This window comes from Myotis brandtii, unplaced genomic scaffold, assembly GCF_000412655.1.
Source record: "Myotis brandtii unplaced genomic scaffold, ASM41265v1 scaffold205, whole genome shotgun sequence".
NCBI lineage: Eukaryota > Metazoa > Chordata > Mammalia > Chiroptera > Vespertilionidae > Myotis > Myotis brandtii.
In genome coordinates this window covers 100,680-119,902 of record NW_005357638.1, presented here as the reverse complement: position 1 = coordinate 119,902, position 19,223 = coordinate 100,680, and the positions used below count along the sequence as shown (strand labels likewise).

General features: G+C 46.6%; 1 protein-coding gene across 4 annotated transcripts in view; it reads right to left on the bottom strand.

The window, feature by feature from the left end:
• Nucleotides 1–18,950, bottom strand: part of PSTPIP1 (proline-serine-threonine phosphatase interacting protein 1) — a 45,335-nt gene extending 26,385 nt beyond the window's left edge. For 3 of the 4 annotated variants that reach the window (XM_005865309.2, XM_014538909.1, XM_014538911.1), the window contains exon 1: nucleotides 18,713–18,950. In XM_005865309.2, coding sequence (XP_005865371.1) covers nucleotides 18,713–18,748 — 36 coding nt within the window. In that variant the 5' untranslated portion in view covers nucleotides 18,749–18,950. Of the gene's footprint in view, nucleotides 1–5,007; nucleotides 5,202–18,712 lie in introns of all 4 variants that reach the window. The other variant, XM_014538910.1, reaches the window with a different exon arrangement.
• Between the last annotated feature and the right edge of the window lie 273 nt (nucleotides 18,951–19,223).

Genomic DNA, 19,223 nt, shown 5'->3' with positions numbered 1-19,223 from the left:
CAGTGGCTTTTTAATACAGCTTGATATCTGGTATTGAGATCCCTCCTACTTTGTTCTTCTTTCTCAGGATTGCTGCAGCTATTCGGGGCCTATTTTTATTTCAGATGAATTTTTGGAAAGTTCGTTCTAGGTCTGTGAAATATGCCATTGGTATTTTAATGGGGAGTGCATTGAATCTATAGATTGCTTTGGGTAGTATGGACATTTTGATGATGTTGATTCTACCAATCCATGAACACGGTATGTTCTTCCATCTATATCTTTTTTTTCAATGTCCTGTAGTTTTCCACGTATAGGTCTCTTACTTCCTTAGTTAAGTGTTGATAGATATGTATTTATTGCCATTTTATTATTCATATTTTTATCTTTCTCCTCCTCCTTCTTTTTTTAAAATATATTTTTAATTGATTTTTTACAGAGAGAGGGAAGGGAGAGGGATAGAAAGTTAGAAGCATCAATGAGAGAGAAACATTGATCAGCTGCCTCCTGCACACTCCCCACTGGGTATGTGCCTGCAACCAAGGTACATGCCCTTGACCAGAATCGAACTCAGGACCCTTGAGTCCATAGGCCAAGGCTCTATCCACTGAGCCAAACCAGTCAGGGCTCCTCCTTCTTCTTGAAGACCCTTCAACATTTCATGTAATACTGGTTTAGTGGTGATGAACTCATTTAGTTTTCTGTTGTCTGTGAAGTTCTTTATTTGACTTTCAATTCTAAATGATAGGTTTGCTGGGTAGAGTAATCTTGGTTGTAGGTCCTTACTTTTATCACTTTAAATATTTCTTGTCAATCCCTTCTGGCCTGCAGTTTCTGTTGAGAAATCAGCTGACAGTTGTATGGGCGCTCCCTTGTAGGTAACTAACTGCTTTTCTCTTGCTGCTTTTAAGATTCTCTCTTTGTCTTTGGCATTTTAATTATGATGTGTCTTAATGTGAGCTTCTTTGGGTTCATCTTCTTTGGGACTCTCTGTGCTTCCTGGACCTGTATGTCTTTCTTTCACTATATAGGAGAAGTTTTTTATCATTATTTCTTCAAATAGGTTTTCAATTTCTCCCTCCCTCACTTCTCCTTCTGGCACCCCCATGATGCAAATGTTGGTATGCTTGAAGTTGTCCCAGAGGCTCCTTACACTATTTTTATGTTCTTGGATTCTTTTTCTTTTTGCTCTTCTGATTGGGCGTTTTTTGCTTCCTCATATTTCAAGTCACTGATTTGATTCTGGGCATCCTCTACTCTACTTTTGATATCCTGTAAATTATTCTTCATTTCAGTTAGTGTAGCCTTCATTGCTGACTGGTCCTTTTTCATGTCTTTGATGTTCTCACTATTTCCTTGAAATTCTCACTAAGTTCCTTGACATTCTCACTTAGTCCCTTGATGCTCTCATTAATTTCCTTGAGCAACCTTATAATCATTGTTTTGAGCTCTGTATCTAGTAATTTGCTTGCCTCCATTTCATTTAGGTCTTTTTGGAGATTTCTTTTGTTCTTTCATTTGTGACATGTTTCTTTGTCTCTGCATTTTGGCTGCTTCCCTGTGTTTGTTTCTATGTATTAGGTAGAGCTGCCATGTCTCCTGGAATTGGTACTATGAGCTTGTGTAGTAGGTGTCCTATAGGGCCCAGTGGCTCAGCCTTCCCAGTCCCACCTGAGCTGGGCACTCTAGGTGTGCCCTTTGTAGGCTGTGTGCATTGTCCTGTTGTAGTTGAGCCTTGATTGCTGTTGGCATCATGGGGAGGAATTGACCCCCAGGCCAACTGGCTGTGAGGACCAGCATGTATACAGTGGGAGAGCTACAGTGCAAGAGATATCCCTATGGAGCAGGACTGGCTTCAGTGGGGTGTTGGCGCTTACCAAGTCCATCCTTTGAGTGTGTCACTCATAGATGTGGTAGAGTTGTAATCTGACGTGGTCTGAAGCTGTCCACTGGGTGCCCTGGCTCTGGGGCCTTCCAGGAAGTGCAAAGTCAGCCACTGCCTGTGCCCTGCCTGGAGCCAACCTGCAGATGGCTGCTACTTGTGTTGGGCTTGGAGGATCCCAGAGAGGCCAAGCTGTGCACCTTAGCAAGCTGTTGCTAGTGCTGGGCCTGGGGCCACTTATTGAGAGGTCTGAGGCACACTGAGTCCAGCTGATGCTTGTTTGAGAGATTTTAGAAAAGTCTGAAGCCTGAGCCAGAATAGGCCATTTGTATGGAAAAGCCACTATAAACAGCTTGGGTGGGGCTGAAAATTGGGTGGGGTGGGATCTCAGGGAATCATCAAGGTGGGTTGAACAGTGTGGACCAGATTGATGGAGACTCAGATATGGTGCCTGCCAGTCAGCTCTGTTGCGGGGAGGTGCCAACACTTTTGTCTGGGAGAAAGCTGCCCCCCGAGTTCTTGCCCGCATGCCACACAAGTTAGTTTCTCCTTGTATGACCCTGGATCCTTTCAAACTGCTACCCTAGTGCTGGCGCTTAGAGTTTGAGTAAGTCTTTGCACTAGCCCTTTAAGAGGAATTGCCTGAGAGTCCAGCAGCCTCTGTGTCACTCAGCCACAATCCCTGCTGGTTTTTACAGCCTGAAATTATGGGGACTTCTCTTCCCAACACTGGACCCCTGGGCTGGGGATCTGGTGTGGGGCTGGGACCCCTTGCTCCTCATGGGGGGCCTCTGTGGCTAAGATATCCCTCCCAATTAAAAACACACCACGTGTGGGTGTCGGACCAGCCTGTTCCATGCCTCCACCCCTCCTACCAGACTCGGTGTGGTTCCTTCTTTAATTCTATAGCTGTAGGGCTTCTATTCAGCCGGATTTGAGGTGGTTATGAATGAAAGTTGTTCTGTATTTATTTATAATTTTGATGTAGTTTGGGGAGGCAGTGAGTACCAGCATTTACCTTGGTTTCTTGTCCATACATCCATTCTTGAGGAAGGGTCCAAAACCCTTGAGGGCACTCAGCCAGGTAATTGGAAATCAGGTCAAGATTCAGCACCTAGTGTCTTCTTTTCTTTCTTCAAAGACCCCAAGATAGCCTCAGAAACTGGGAAAAAGAGCTCCATTTCTCTGATCTCACACACCATATCCCCATCTCTCAGAGCTCAGAGAATCAAGGAAGCTTCCACACACTCTTGGAGGTGGAAGTCTACTGTCTTAAAGTCAAAGCTGGTGGTACTCCTGAGGAAGGTCAGATGTAGTAGGAAAGGGTAGAGGTAGCCCTAGTTATACTAACTGGCCCTGTGTCAAACCCAGTCCACACTCAACAAACTCAGAATAGTGGTATCTTTAGGCCTGTAGTAATTAGGACCCCAAGCTTATTCTTTCTTCCGCATTCCTAGAAATTCCTTAGGCCTAGGCTCCACTGCCCACAGGGTGACAAGCAGGGTGTCTGGACCTTAATTGGCCACTCAGGGCACCAGAAGAAAGAAGTTGTACCCCAAACCCTCTGCAGTCCTAATCTGGGGCCTGGGGCAGCTTCAGTGTCCAGGCTGATGTTTCTGGGCTAAGCTGGGCCAGACTTCCATTTCTGTGGCTTTCATGGACAGCAATTTGCCCACTAACTAGCAAGGAGTCTATGGCTTCTTGCCCCTCAGTCTCAGTCTCTTCCCTCCCTCTGGACCTACAGGGCAGAAGGAAAATGAATCTGGAGGCCTTCTGCCCTCTCCCCATGAGGAGGTAACTCTAAGCTGGACATCAGCATTCAGGTCTGAACTCCACAGATCACCATAAGGGAGGCATCTTGTCCAGTGCCCTCTCCCCAATCCTTGGGGAAACTGAGGTCCAAAGAAGTGAAGGGCCTAGCTGAGATCACACAGACAGAAGTAGGACAAGGGACCTATTATTACTCCACGATGTGTCTGGGAGTGATGGCAAGGAGTTGAACAGTGAACTCTGACAGGATTCTAGCCCTGCAATAAGACACTCTCCTCTTTCTTGCCAGTCCATGCTCAACTTGACTCTCCATAGGAATCCCTGTCCTTATTCTCAGAGTAGAAAGAGAAGCAAAACCAAACCTACATTGGCTGTTCTGGAGGAAGCAGAAGGCAGTGAGGGGCCTTGCAGGCCGAGTCCCCAGGAGCTCATGTCCCCAAAGTGCCACAAGCTCAAGAATCTTGTTCATCGTCTGCTCGGAGCCAGAGGCACTAGCAGGTGATACTACCATCACAAATGACTAGCCTATTATAAGAAAGTGCCTGACTCCCCAGGAGCTGCAGCCTCCCTGAGACTGCACCCTCAGCTACCTCCTCAAGGGGGTGGGTTCTGATTCATTTTCCAGAGCTGGGAAGTATGCTGTTGAGGAAACAAATGTACCAATCATTCAATCAGTTAATCAGTTGGTTCTCCAGGTCCACAGTACAAGACCCAGCACCAGATCACTCCATCCATAGTCCACCCTGACTTTCTCTTCCTGTACCCTACCAACTTCACCCTCTAAATATCAAGAGCTCCTTACTGGTCCTCCTCATTTATGGGCTCAGGCTGACATTTACAGAATGCCAATGCAACCAGAAGGAAGGTCTCTCACTTCTTTCTTTCCACCCACTGCCTCTGTCACCTGAAACCTGCCCATGGCTTTGCCCTTTGTGAAATTTCTATTTGTGGAGTCCACCTGCCACACACTTTACCAAAAACATCACAGCCATTATCTAATTGAAAACACACACCCAAGGAGGTAAGGATGGTGACGAGGAGGCCCAAAGAGGGGAGGTGACTACCCAAGGTCACTCACCTGATAAAGGTCAAAATCTGGGATACGAACTTAGGTTGGCCTATTCCCAAAGCCGCATGCCTACACCAGTCATTCAATCCCATGAACTGTTTTTTAAAAATTTGAAACATCAGAAAAACTGATTTAAAATTATTTTTGAAAATGATCATTCAAATTCCTCTTCAAATCAAAGCTGTACTTCAGGTTATTCAGTTGAGGAATGCTGTCTTGCAGAAGGGCTGTGCTGGCTCTGCAGACAAAGCACTGACAACCAGCAAGTAGCCAGAAGCCCCATAATGTGGCATCTAGGGTAACCCATCTTGAGATAGGATGCCAGGTGGCCAACAGATGCAGTTCCCTCCTTTGAGAGGCTTGCTCAAGCCAGATGTGAATACAGGACTGCCATCTATGCTCTGTGGGTGGCCACTCTGGGCCCCACATTCCCCATGGAGGGACCAGATCAGGGCTGCAGGCTATCTCTTGAGGCTTCCGGAGGAGGAACTCAGGAAAGCTCTGGGAAGGAGGAAGCATATTCCTGCCTTAACCTTAAGACAGTGTAGGGAAGGCCTAAGTATTATCCTGTTCTGCTCAGGGACAGCCCACTTGCTTCCCACTCTAGGTGGATCTGGGTGTGAACCATTGTCTAGGCCTGTGAGGTGGCCATGACCCTGCCATGCTCCTATTGGGTAGAGAAACATTTTCTGTACCCCCCCATCACTTCCTTCTTTTCCTGCCCATATCACTCTTGGAAGCTCCAGAGACCTGGGCTCTGAGGAAGTTACTTCCCTTCTTGGAATCTAGTTTCCTCATTGAGGAAGTGGTGTCAGAGGCCAATCTCTCTCCTGACCCTGACAGTCACCCCTCTAGAGCACAAACCCATTAGGACAGACTGGCTGCCAAGTCAGGGAGGGTGCCCAGGCTTTTTCTTACAGACTGGACAGAGTTCAGCAGACTAGATATGGATTCACATCCCATCTGGTGACCCTGGTTGTTCTCAACTTCTACTCTCTACTCCGACCCCCAATCCTGGAAAAATGGTCCTAATAATTCCTACCACCTAGGGTTAATCTGAGAAGCCAATGAAATCAGGTGAGAATAGTGATCAGAACTTTCTCTGAGGCAGATACTGGGCTAAGATGATTACCCCCATGTAATAGCTGAGGACTAGGGAACCCAGAGAGGTTACCTAACCTGCAGGGCACAGCTGAGATTTGAACCCAGCTCTCCCAGACCAAGATCTTGGCTCTTAACCTCCCATTCCTTTACCTCTCTTCAAAGCCCCAAGCTCAGTGACTGTTCTGCAAATGGTAGGTCCCCATGCCCTGCCCCATCTCTGCCTGTTGCACCACCCCCACCAGACAGAGCCTTCCCCCAGTGTGGCCAGCACCGTCTACCCACCACAGCCCACACACTCTCCCCTACCAGAGGATCCATTTAAAAGGCTGCATACTCTTTTTCAAGTGCTCCTTTACATGGAATTTCAGAACATAAAGTACATCAGAGAACAGCTAAACCTCTAACCTTGGAGGGAGAAGCCTGAAATTTGGTTCCCATCTGCCAGGACTAAGATGGGTAGCGTTGGTAAAGTCCCTTGCCCTCTCTGGGCCTTTCTGACTATGAAATGGCTATAAGGGGAAGAAGTGACCTTCAATTGACCTTCTAGTAGGGAGTTTCATATGTGTATGCTGGCTTTTGGAAGCCATGGCAACCAGTGGCAGTGTCTTACTTAGAGAAATCTGAAGTCAGGAGATGGGCTGGAGCTGCCTGGAGGCTGAGGGAAGAGTGAGGCTGGGTGGCTGGCCTGTCCAGGGATTGGCACTGATATTTTACTTTGGAACTAAGTGGGGGCCACAGAAGGTAACTCAGAAGAGCATCCTGTAACTCTACCCTTGAGAACTGCCTGGCAGGGCGAGAGGAGGCACCAAAAGAAACTGTGTGGAGTGAACTGTTGGATATGATTATGAGGGGTCTAATTAGGCAGACAGCAGCAGAAAACGGGCAGATACTGCCGAGGGTACTACTCCAGAGGGGCGGGTTGGCAAAGAACCTACTAAGGTATCCAGAAGAGGAAGAGCTGATCTGTGGACACCTACCACCTACTACACTTTCACCAGTTACAACAGCACCAGGAAAACAAATCTTTCACCCTTTTAGAATCCTGTTCATAGAGATGTCAGGAGCAGCTGGAAGTGGGTGCTGGAATTAGCCTCCAGCATGCAGCAAGTATTCCAGCAAGTGGGTATGTGTAGAACATAGCAAGTGAAGAAATGGACCCTATTCTCTTTTCCCATCATAGGCTTCAAACACACAGATGAAGCCTGGGAAGCTTTAAACTGAATGAGAGTGAAATTCTCATCTTAGTTTGTTGAACTGGAGTAAGTTATATCTGAAAAGAACTAGAAAATCTCTAACACATGCCTCAGGGAGACTCTTGAGACAATGTGGCTTCATGACTGTTGGCTTCTGAGGTGCCCCATGGAGGAAACCAGACCATTTGCTTGCAGATTCAAAGGCTCATTACCCAGCACCTTTAAATAAACCAGACAGACTCATTCCCTCTACTTCTTATAATAGTTACAGAAATATGGAAACTGAGGCTCTGAGAGAGCAAGTCAATGAATAGCAACCAGGCTCTTTCCCCTGCCCCTCACCTATTACCCCACAGTGGGTCTCGCCTTCACCATTTTTATTCAGCAAATTGAGGAAGCCGAAGGACCAAACACTGCCCTGGATGGATGGATGGATGGATGGATGGATGGATGACCTAAGACTTCAGTAGAGTAGGCAAGCTGGTTCCTTACCCAGAGTATCCCAGGAGGAGTGTTGGATGAGGAGAGGATCCCAAACCAAGGCCCTTGAGGAATCCTTGAGGAATAATGTCACCTGTAGATCTTTGTGGGGCCATTAGAAACAGAGGTTGTGTTCTTTTAAAAAAAATTTTTTTAAAAAACGAAGAGCTTATAAATTCAAGAGCATGTCAGACATTAGAAAGGTTTTATACAAGAATGGTAGGGTGAAAGCAGGAAACAATTTTCCTTTCTTCTACTTTCCAAAGCCATTATTAGATCTCTCTTCCCCACTGCTCAGCATGTGTTAGAGCTTTTCTAGGGAGAGATCTGTGGATGATGTCCTTAGAGCCCTAGGCAAGACTCAGGGGGATAGACAGGGAGGCCAACTCCAGTTCAATACAAGGAAGGGTTTTCCAAGAGCTTAAGTGACCCCAGTTATGGAATACAGGGCAAGCTGCCTCAATAGGTGACAAGCACCTCTTCACTAGTGGTCTGTGAGCAGTTGGAGGTTCCACAGAGAAGACCTGTCCTTGTACTAGGTGTTTTCGGTCTAGATGTGTTCTGACCCAAGGATTGGAAGGAACCATGAATAAACAGATAATTGTGAGATGATTTGCAGCTTTTCTAAGATAGTTCAGGATAGGTGTCACAGGGAGAGAATTGAGAAGGCATAGACAGACATTTATTTTTTAAGAACCAAATGTGATGTGGTTAGATGAGCTATTCTGGTTTTAGCTGGGCTGACAGGAGCTTGAGATTAGAAATGTATTTCCATTGACCACCTTCCCTCCCCCCAGTCTGACAGATGCAGGGCCTCCCAAGGCTCCTCACCAGAGTAACTGAGCAGCCCAGCTGGCTAGTTCCCTAACACATCTGGGTCCCCTTGCCTTAGGTCCTTGCTTGGTCCCAACATGCTGGGAAGCCTGCAGGCCTGTGTCTGACAGTACCTTGCAACCTTCTGGAGACCCTGTGAGACTCTGTGAACTTTCAGGGCCTCCCAGGAATCCCACATACCTAGATGAGGTTGGGGTGGGCAACACAAGCACCAAAAGAGGACCTACTGTGTGCATCTGGTGTCTCTTATCTCGGTAAGAGTGACTGAAGGGTGCTATTTTTTGAGGACACTGAGGATGAGAGAAGTTTTATAATTTTTCCAGGACCAAACAGCAATTTTATGGGTGTGCCAGACTTTAGACCAAAGTCTGTCTGGCTTAAAAGCTTTGTTCTTTTAAATAAGCCTCCTCCATTATCAGGAAGGAAAAGTCTCCACTATCACAGTCCCCTCTCCCCAGTCTGTGATGACTGCCCACTTCCCCTCCACCATCTCAAATCTTAAAGGCCCAGCTCAATATCCTACTTCTTCCTTCTGCTTTATGAAACCAAAATGTATTGAAAACATAGAACAAGGAGGGGTTGGGGTTGGGGGTGAGCACAAGTCCAGGCAGAGAAAATGAGCCCCTCAGGTTTAAGAGCCTGGAAGTGTGATGCTCAAAACTGTAAGTCTGAGAGAAAGGCAGCAATGAGAGATCTGAGGGGGTTGGACAGGTGTCTGGAGATGTGGCTTGAGGCCAGCTGAAGGAGAGTCCTGAGTCAGGCAGAAAAAGGTGTGGGGATTTCCTAGGAGCTTAATAGGAGCCAGGGCCAGGTTCAGGGAAGGGAACTGGGTAGGATGTGTACAGGGAGAGGCCAGTGTTCTTGATATCTTATCACCTCTAATTCACAGAGAAGTCCACTGTGCTGTTATTGTTCCATGTTACAGATGAACAACTGAGGCTCAGCAAAGTGAGTGAAGAGTGTTCAGTCATAAAAAGGAATGAAATTCTGACACATGCTAAAATATGAATGAACCTGAAAGACATTATGCTAGGTGAAGTAAACCAGATTCAAAAGGACAATTATTATATGAGGTTCCTACTTAGGCAAATTCATAGAGAAAGAAAGTAGAAAGAAGTAGGAGAAAAGGGAATGGAGATGGAGAATTGTTGTTTAACTAGAGGCCCAGTGCATGAAATTTATGCACGGGTAGGGTCCCTAGGCCTGGCCAGTGATCAGGGCCGATCGGGGCCTTCCAGCTGCTGGCCGGGGCCTCCCTTCATCCTGTGCCACCCCCTGGTGGTCAGCGCATGTCATAGAGAGCGATCAAACCCCCGGTCTCTCGGTCAAGCTCCCACAGGGACACTTGGCTTATTAGCTTTTTTTATGTATAGATGGGTACAGAGTTTCTGTTTGGGATGATGAAATGGTCCAGAAATAGATAGTGGTGATGCTTGTATAACATTGTGAATGTACTTTATGCTACTGAATTGCACACTTACAGTGGTTAAAATGGTAAATTTTATGTTATGTATATCTATAATAATAAAAGCATAATATGCTAATTAGACTGGATAGCCAAATGACCTTCTGGACATCATTCCAGATGTCCTTCCAGATGAAGCTGCAGCAGCAGGGATGGAGGCAAAGATGGTTATGGGCAATCAAGCAGCAGGCAGGTGAGCAGTTAGGGGATATCAGACAGGCAGGCGAGCATTTAGGGGCATCAGGCAGGCAGAGTTGTTAGGGGCATCAGGCAGACAGGCAGAGGTGGTTAGGGGCTATCAGGCAGGAGGCAGAGGTGGTTGGGGTGATCAGACAGGCAGGCAGAGTGGTTAGGGGCGATGAGGCAGGCAGGCAAGCAGTTAGGAGCGTTCAGGCAGTCAGGCAGGTGAGTAGTTAGGGGCATCAGGCAGGCAGGCAGAGTGGTTAGGGGCGATCAGGAAGGCAGCCGAATGGTTAGGGGTGATTAGTCAGGCAGGTGAGTGGTTAGGAGCAATCAGGCAGACAAGCAGAGTGGTTAGGGATGATCAGGCAGGCAGGCAGGTGAGTGGTTAGGAGCCAGCAGTTCCGGATTGTCAGAGGGATCCCGGATTGTGAGAGGGTGCAGACCAGGCTGAGGACCCCCACCTCCAGTGCGTGAATGTCATGCACTGGGCCTCTAGTTTACTAAAATAAAAAAGTAATTGTATAAGATTATAAGGTTAAAAAAACAAAACTAACCTCTACCCTCTACTCATTCACAAGGGAGTAAAATGAAGTCATGTAAATGGTAAAAGCCAGATGTCTGTTCCTTAGCAATGGCAGTGCATCCAGGATCACCACTGTTATCTACACCAATGATTCTCAACTCTGTCTCACTTTGGAAACACTGGAGAACTTTGAAAAATATTGATACTCAGTCCCCATCTCCAAATTCAGAGGTAATTGGCTTGGAGTGTGGCCTGGACATTGGGATTTTTTAAGAACTACAGTCCTACAAGATCTGGCTCCCTGTTACATTTCTGACCTGATCTCCAATTACTCTTCACCTCATCTCTCTACCCCAGTCACACAGGCCTCTTTGTTGTTCCTTGAAGCACTCTCCTGCCTCAGTTCATCACTTCCTCTTCTCATCTCCTGTATGGCTCAGCTTCTGTTTTTTCATTTCCATAGCTAGGAAGCCCTGAGTATCAACTGGCCACTCCATCCCCACCCTGACTGCTACTTGAGCTCCAGCTAGCACTTCCTGTTACCCAATAGTAGGTGGCCTGTCAACATCAGCAGAAGTGGCTGTCACTCATCTGCCTGTATGGTCATCAATTGCTCAGGGTTCTAAGTCTCAGTAAACCACAACACCCTCCCACTAACCCCAAAGGGCTCTCTGATCCAGGCCTGAGAAGATAGCAGCCAGGCCTGGCCCATTAGCCCCAAAATCCATCTGGGTGGCATCCCCAGGCACACATCCCCTTGGTTTTCTCTCTGTAAAATAGAAATAATACCAAACTCACAGGGCTATTGTTGGAATTAAATGCATCTTGTCACTTGAAGCCATGGGAAGGGTCTCTAATGGTGAAATTTAATATGCAATGGTGAACAGAGTTGGAAAGGAATTCTGAGAATAGGAGAATCCACATATGAGGCTCACCCTATAGTGCAGGGGTCCTCAAACTTTTTAAACAGGGGGCCAGTTCACTGTCCCTCAGACCATTGGAGGGCCGGACTATAGTTTAAAAAAAACACTATGAACAAATTCCTATTCACACAGTGGTGGCAAAAACACCCGGCGGGCCGGATAAATGTTTTCGGCAGGCCGCATGTGGCCCGCGGGCCGTAGTTTGAGGACCCCTGCTATAGTTCATAACCAATTATAAGTCTGGGTCCCTTGGGACCTGTTCTATGAAGGGCAGCAGAAGGTAGTCCCTTTAGCACTGCCCTGAGCCTCCCCATCTTCTTAGGTGAACATCACTCTGACATCCTACAGATATGGAAACTGAAATTCAGACAGGGGAAATGATTCTCCAAGGCCCCCAGCAAGTGAGGGTGAGGGCCAGGTGAGGCTTCAAAGAAGCTTGTTCCCTTCTGAGCCTCAAGAAGGGGAATTACTGAGCCTGTAAGGAAGGGACCTTCTGGAGCTATCACAGTGGGGAGCCCTGGTATGAGCAGCCCACAAGGCACAGGGCACCACTGTCTCTTGCTGGAAGCCAAAAGCGGTTTTAGCTTCCACACCAAGTTCCTTTCATTGTGCAGTTCATAGTGTTAGTTAGGCTCTGGGTGAGGAGGGAGGGTATCCTGCCCACAACTTGTAGCCTTCAGCCCCCTTTGCACGAGAGGAAACATCCACCACAGGAGAGGTTGCAAAAAGGCAGAAAACAGTATCTCTGTCACCATCTAAGTCTTGTCAGGACTTTTCACAATCCAGCTGGGATCTTCCCTTCCTACTCTGAACGATCCTCTAGGCCAGAAAGCTGTCTCCCAAACCCACTGTGCCCACTCCCCCTCCACACCTTTGCCCATGTCATCCTTCCACCTGGAGTGTCACTTGTCCTCCTGCCATTTCCCAAATCCTCACCCACTCTTTGAAAGCCCAAGCAAGGCCCTTCCTTTCCTTTTCAGGGGCTACCTCAGTTGTGGATAGGTATTAGGAGCAGCAAGAAAAAGCCCCCAGGTTTCTGGAAATTACAGTGCAAAGAGGGTCATAGAGAAGCAGATCTTGTTTTCCACCAAAGATAAAATCAAAGGTATGGGCTACAATCTTGACCCAGGACACTACAGCCAGTAAATCCTATAGGTGACTGTCTGCAGGCATTGCAAAAGCGGAGCAAGCACAACCACACACCTCTGCAATCTACTATTACCATCAGACAGTTGGCCACGTCCTGTGGAATGAGAACAGATGAGCCAAGTTCTCAGGTCCTCTGGCAGGGGGTGGGGGGATGGGAGGAGGATGAGGGGTGGGGAGGGGTTCATATACTACAAAGTGTGCACAGAGTATGTGAAAGAAGAATGCTATTGAACCACAATTTTTGCCTAAAATTAGCATCTCGGCCTTGCAAACAGGACTTTCTTAGTTTTGTTTTCAGATATTTTTCCTTTAATGACATATGTTATCTGTGATCACTTGCATTAAATTAGAGGAGAAATGAAAAAAAAAATCACCCTGCTTCCAAGACCATAGAAACCAATGTCATCCTTTTATCCTACAGGAGCTATAATTGAACCAAGAACAAACTAGCCAATTGCCTTGAATTCAGTTGCAGAGCATGATGGCATCTGACAGACCTTCATGAGAGCCCTTGCTTTGCCCTAGACATGTGATCATAGAATAGCCTTTGACCTGCCCATGGCTCTGTGTAGGAGATGGAAGGGCATTGACAACCCTTCGGTGCAGGGTGGGTTTGGATACATGTGGAGTGACTGCCACAGTACCTGGCTTTTATTAGGTACTCAGCAAACAGGTACTGTTATTACTCCTCTGGGTTGATTTAAGTAGCTGGGACTTGGATAAAAATATATTCATGGAACTTGAAATAAATGTCTCCCTTTTCATTTTTATTTTAATTTAAAATTTTAACTAAGTAATACATTTACATAGTCTAAAAATTAAACAGTATAAAAAAGTGAAAGCACTCACTGCCACCAGCCCTGTTCCCCACCAATTTCTTTTTTTTCACTTCCCCAAAAGGTCATCACTTTAATTAGTTCTCTGTGCGTCATTCCAGAGATTCTCGTTGTTAAAACAAGCCTAAGCTAATATAAATGCTTATTTCCCCCAGTTTTCACAGCAGGTTGAATACCACACACACACACACAGTTTGGCTCTGTGCTTTTTACACAAAACACCATGTCTTGAAGAACTCTCCTAAGTAGTACAGAGAGAACTTCTGTCCTCTTTCTTTCTAACAGCCATGACCAGGGAGACACTGACAAGGCAGTTGGAAAGGTGGAACAGCCAGGCCTCCCTCTCTCGCCTCTAAGTCCCTATTGCTCCGGGAGGACCTGCTCCTCAGCCACTGGCCTCCTCAGCCTTCAAGGCCATAGGGCCTGCCCTACTGCAAGTCCTCGTGCAGTGTCTGAGTAGACTTTCGTTCTCAGCAGAGCCCCTCTCAGCTTGGTCCTCCAGCTCCTATCCAGCCAGAGGGGTACGAGGGGTTCCAAAGGGTCTACTAGTGCCAAATGCTAGAGAACCCCCACTTTCTTACTCAGGAATATCTCCTCTTCTGGGAATCTACCCAAGGAAGTAATCCTCAAATGCAAACTTTGATACACAAAGATCTACCCATTGCATCACTGTCTAGAATAATAAATAATTGGCAATAACCTAAATGTGCAACAATAGAGGATTGAATAAATAAATCATAGCATGTCCACCAAATCCACAAGCTGTAGGACTATACAGTCATTAGCAATGTTGTTTTGAAGACAAGAAAACCATATCCACAACCATATGTTCAAAATGGAATTATGTTGAAAGGGTGAGTGGGCAGGTCTTATAACAATGTGAATGTAATTACGGATCTGGACTGTACATTTAAAATGGTTAAGATGGTAAATTTTATGTTAGGTGTATTTTTCTATGATTAAAAATAAATTTTAAAATGCAAGAAAATTAGCTTGTACCTATGTTAAGAATCTTAGAGAAACACGGCAAAATATTACCAGCTATCTCTGTGTGATGAAACTACTAAGGCTGTTTTATTCCTGTTTTATTTTTTCTATTTTTCCACTTTCCTTTTAGGATCTTATATTTTTTGCTTTTAAGGTATGTTCATAGCTTTAAGTGTCCAGAACAGAACAGGTACCCAAGGAACATCAACCTCTCCTGATTTTCCATGAAGTCCTGGGGCCACTATTGGCAGGTCCTGAAGTAATGGACAGGCAGCTTTAGAACAGGTCAAAAATGGGGTCCTTCTCTGTAGTCTCCTAAATGAGGAACCTCAGAATCTCAAAACTGGGAAGGGGAAGAAGCTACATCAGCTGAGTGGACACATGGGGGAGGGGTGGGCCCAGCCTCAGTCCCATGTGCTTCCCTTGTAATTCATGCCCCAACCCAGGGAGTAGTACTTTCCTCTGTCCTCTGTCTCTTGGGGTCCTCAGACCCTCCACGCTTGGCACAGAGCTTTCCAGATGAAGCTGGACACCAGCTTAAAAGGGGGGAGGTGTGACCACAAAGCAGAAGGAAAATTTCAGGCCTATTCTCAGTCCCCCGTGGTGGCTTCTGCCTAAAGGTGGGTCACAGTGGTGGTGAGAGGTCACTGTAGTAACTCTGGCCTAGCCTCCTCAGGTCCTTATTTTTCCTTTTAATAACCCCAAAAGTGGTAGGATGTAGATATCAATAAAACCTGGTCCCGGACTAGAGCTTTTCTCTTAAAACAATATCCAGTGACGTTTTTTGCAAAGACCGTTAGATATATAGGTCTGGGAGAGAGTGAGACAGTGGGAGGGATAAACATATCTCAGAGCCCTGCTCCACTTGGTACACAAGGCCTGGCCCAGTTATCAGGGAACCTGAGTTTCCAGCACTGGATGGTGACTTCCTTGAGGGCAAGATGGTCTCATTCATCTGATTGGATGTAGGGGTGAGGCTGAGCAGTATAGTTTAAACCACCTAGTCAAGAACCCTGCTTAACAAATATTTGTAAATATAACTAAAGTGAAATGGAGGAGAAAATAGGTTCAGGAAGGCAGGTGGGACCATGTAGATATTCACTGTTCATTCATTTATTCTACAAACATTGACTGAGTATATACCCCACTTGTTAGCCCTGTGCTGAGGATGCAGACAGATGTTTCTTGCAATGCAGTTTGGTTGTCTGCTGGGAGCACAGCCACTGGAGAGGAGAGCTGTGTGTATGGGAGAGGTGAGGGGAAGCATCCTGTCTTCTCTAGGCTTCTATGCCCCTCTGACTTGGTGCTGAGGCAGGTTATTGGAGATCTAAGGCCTTCTCAGCTTGGGCATTTGTATTCTCAGCCTCAGCTTTGTTTCACTGACAGAACCTGCTCTGAGGCTCAGCCACAAACTTCGTGCAAAGCCATGATGCTCTTTATCCTGGTGTGTGTTTAATATAAATCAAATTATCCCTTCCCTCCCTACATGGCTAGCCCTACTCTCACCTCATTCCCACAGCAGCCTGCATCTGAATGCTCTGCCACAGATAAAAGAAGGCTATAAATACTGTGTGACAACACTGATAACTTTACAAATACAGGCCCACTGAGGGATAGAAATTTTCTACTCCTATCCTGAATGTTTCCACCACTTATGAGCCATTCTGTTTGCTTTTCATACTTTTTTTTTTGTCTCCTCTCTTGATATCAGGCTACCAGATATTTGTGAAACTATCTCTAAAAGTTCAGGTCCACCAATATTTATCAATCACCAATATATATCAGGTTCCATGGAGAACCCTACTAATTGCTACATATATCGGTTAAAAAAAATCACATGACTGATCTTGTAAAAATTATGGGTAAAATCAGAGTTTATAGGCCCTACCTAAAAGCTATGGGCCATCTAGTATAAGTAAAGTATATGGGCTTTAGTTTAAGCTCTTAGCTCCTTAAAAATGACTTTTGTTTCTCTCCTTACTATTAGCTAGTGCCAGAAACAGGGCTGGTGACACCTGTGTTCTAGAAAGTTGAGATTGCCAGATAATTAAAGTACTGTGGTGTTGGAAATGATTTTTATAGGGCTTCCTACCACTATTAAAGACTAGTCATTTTTAGTATGCTGCCAAGCTGCAGGGTTTAATGGTATTGCCTTGGGCTGGGGTAGGGGGAAAATAGTAGAGGGGGCAGGCTGTGCTCTATCCCTAACATCCCATGGCAGTTAGATCAGTATGCCTTTTGTGTTTTACAGATTTATGTATAAATGGAACTCCAAAATACTTCTATAAACCTTGTCTTATCTCCCTACTTCTCTGAGAGGTAGGAAGGACAGAATTTTTTTGTCCATTTCACCAAAGTGGCCCCAAAATTTAGTGATCTGCCATGTTGATAGAGAATAATGAAGCACCCTGGGTGAAAACCCAGGCACTGGAGCCAGCCTGTTGGGTTCAATCCAAGCTTTGTGATCTTGGGCAAGTTACTTAAGCTCTCTTAATTTTCCCCCAAGTAATGTGGAAAACAAAAACTACTTCATTTGTTTAAAAGAGTGAATTGACACATGTTTCTGTGAGTGTTAGATGTCCTCATGGTCTGAGGGTCAGGGAGTGGTGCTAGAATTCAAAGCCCTGGGAACAATGAGGATGACAGTGAACTTTTGAGGCATTTGCCAGTGTCAGTCAGTATGACAGGCTTCCACAAATCACTTCTCTCCCAGATCTGGCCTTCCCCAGGGAAGCTGTACCCAAAGTCAGGCCCAGGGAGCCAGCAGTAGAGGACAGGAGGCACCTGGAGGCCATGAAGCTCACAGTGGCTCAGAGGTGCGGCAAGTGCAGAGTGTGGCAGGATACGGCTCAGGAAGCTGCTTTCTTGCTGCTGATTCTGTTGCTGCTGTTACTGCCACACCCTGCTTCCTCATACACTATCTCTTACTGCCCAGATCTCCTTTCCCCCAGCTCTGCCCTAGGGAAGGTGGGCCCAGGCACTCTGGTATGGGATAGATGTCCTGGAGGGAAAACAATCAGGGTATCCTGGCCACAGAGCAACCTGGATTTTCAGGCCTTACCCTTTTCCCCAACCTTATACTCTAAGTCAGAGCAATGATGTGGTGACTCACCACTCCCTGCCTCCCTCACTGTAGCCACCTATCCATCCCCTTTTGTAATCCCCAGCTGCCAACCTGGTGGTGGGATTAGCTAAGCCAGGTCTGTCTCCATTGACTCCTCTGGGTTGGTCCCACTCCTTCTTTGTAGAGATGGGGAAACAGAGGTCCAGAGAGGCACAGAGTGCCCTACCCAGGCAGCCCTCTATCCACTGTGTGGTCAGAGTAGGCACAAAACAGGTCACTCACATGCTGGTCACAGGTCCCAGAAAAGGACCCAGAGAGGGGAGGCTGTTGACTGAGGCAACGGGCCATGGAGTCCTCTATGGGGCTGAAAGGGGGGCTCTTGGGACAATCACATTCCTCAGCTCTAACCACAGAGGTCTCAGCTTTCCCCCTTGAGCACTGGGGACAGCCCGAAGTCCATGAGCAGAGGAGAAAGCTGAAAAACAGCCAGAAAAATCAGAGGGCATTTGAGGCCCAAACAGCTTGCAGGCTATGTGGCCTGGGCCAAGCCACCAGCCGGGTGCCATTCTCTCATGGAAGAAAAGATTTGATTTACCTCTGCACTGAATTTAAGAAAGTGAGCAAGGAATTGACCAGCCCTCCTGCCTCTTCAAAGGGTCCCTAAGGACTGCAAGGAAGGGGGTTTGGGTGAGGGAAGAGAATTACTATTTGAATGCCAGCAATGTACTAGAGACTTTGTTACATTTGATTACCATGTTTAATCCTCCCAGTAGACTGGTATATTTATTAATATTAACCTCCACTACGTAGGTAGGGAAAATGAGGCTTAGAGAAGTAAAATAACTTATCTAGCCCTTAAATAGCAGAGTCAATATCCCAATTTGTTTGGTCCCCAAACCTGTGACCCATTCCCTTCTTTTCTTCATTTGGCCTCCTCAAATTCCCACCCACATATTGGACTCTCTTCTCAAAAAATTCTGCTTTGGGGAGAGGGTCACTTGGAGGAGAAACCAGTCCTGGGGTACAGGGGATATCTCTCACCCACTGTCTTGAAGCTTGCAAAGAAATCATACCCCAGGCTGAGGACCCCCTTTATCTTCCAACTTAGAAGGGACGGTGGCCCAGGTTACCTTCACAAATACAAAATACAACCACTATTTTTATGAGAAAATCTCTCTCTTCCCTTGACCACATCCCAATCAACTACCTTGGGGAAATTTCAGCCAATCTTCCCATTCTACTTGTTTAACTCCCTGACAGTCTTCACTCACCCAAAAGGCATCTCTGAATTGAAGCTGGGGCATCATCCTCAGGCTTCCACGACAAAGATTTCTCTCCTCCCACAGACAGGGCTGAACGAGATCCAGGAACCAGGCACACTGTCCCAGTCCTGACAGTGTTGACCCAGTCTTCCCCGACTTGGCTGATGCTGTCTGCAACACCTCAGAAGACACCCGCAAGCTAGAGATGAGCTGCCAGAGGGAGTAAAAGAGCTCAGTCTATTTTGTTTGGGGCTAGAATCAGCAGCAAAATGAGGAAGGAGCAGTGCCCAGTGATGTGAGGGCGGGTTCTGGTTTCCGGCCCAACCCCTTTCCAGCCCCATGGTGATGGAGGACACAGTCCAGGCTGCAGGACTTAGCAGGGATGCCAGCCCCAGGTGGAAGGCAGTGGCCAGAGGGAGAGGCAGGTAGGTACATAGGCTAGGTGGGCAGGCAGCCTGTGCAGAAAGGTTTGTGCAATCTCCCCTTAGGTGCAGGCATCAGGCCCCTCACCCACAGGAAG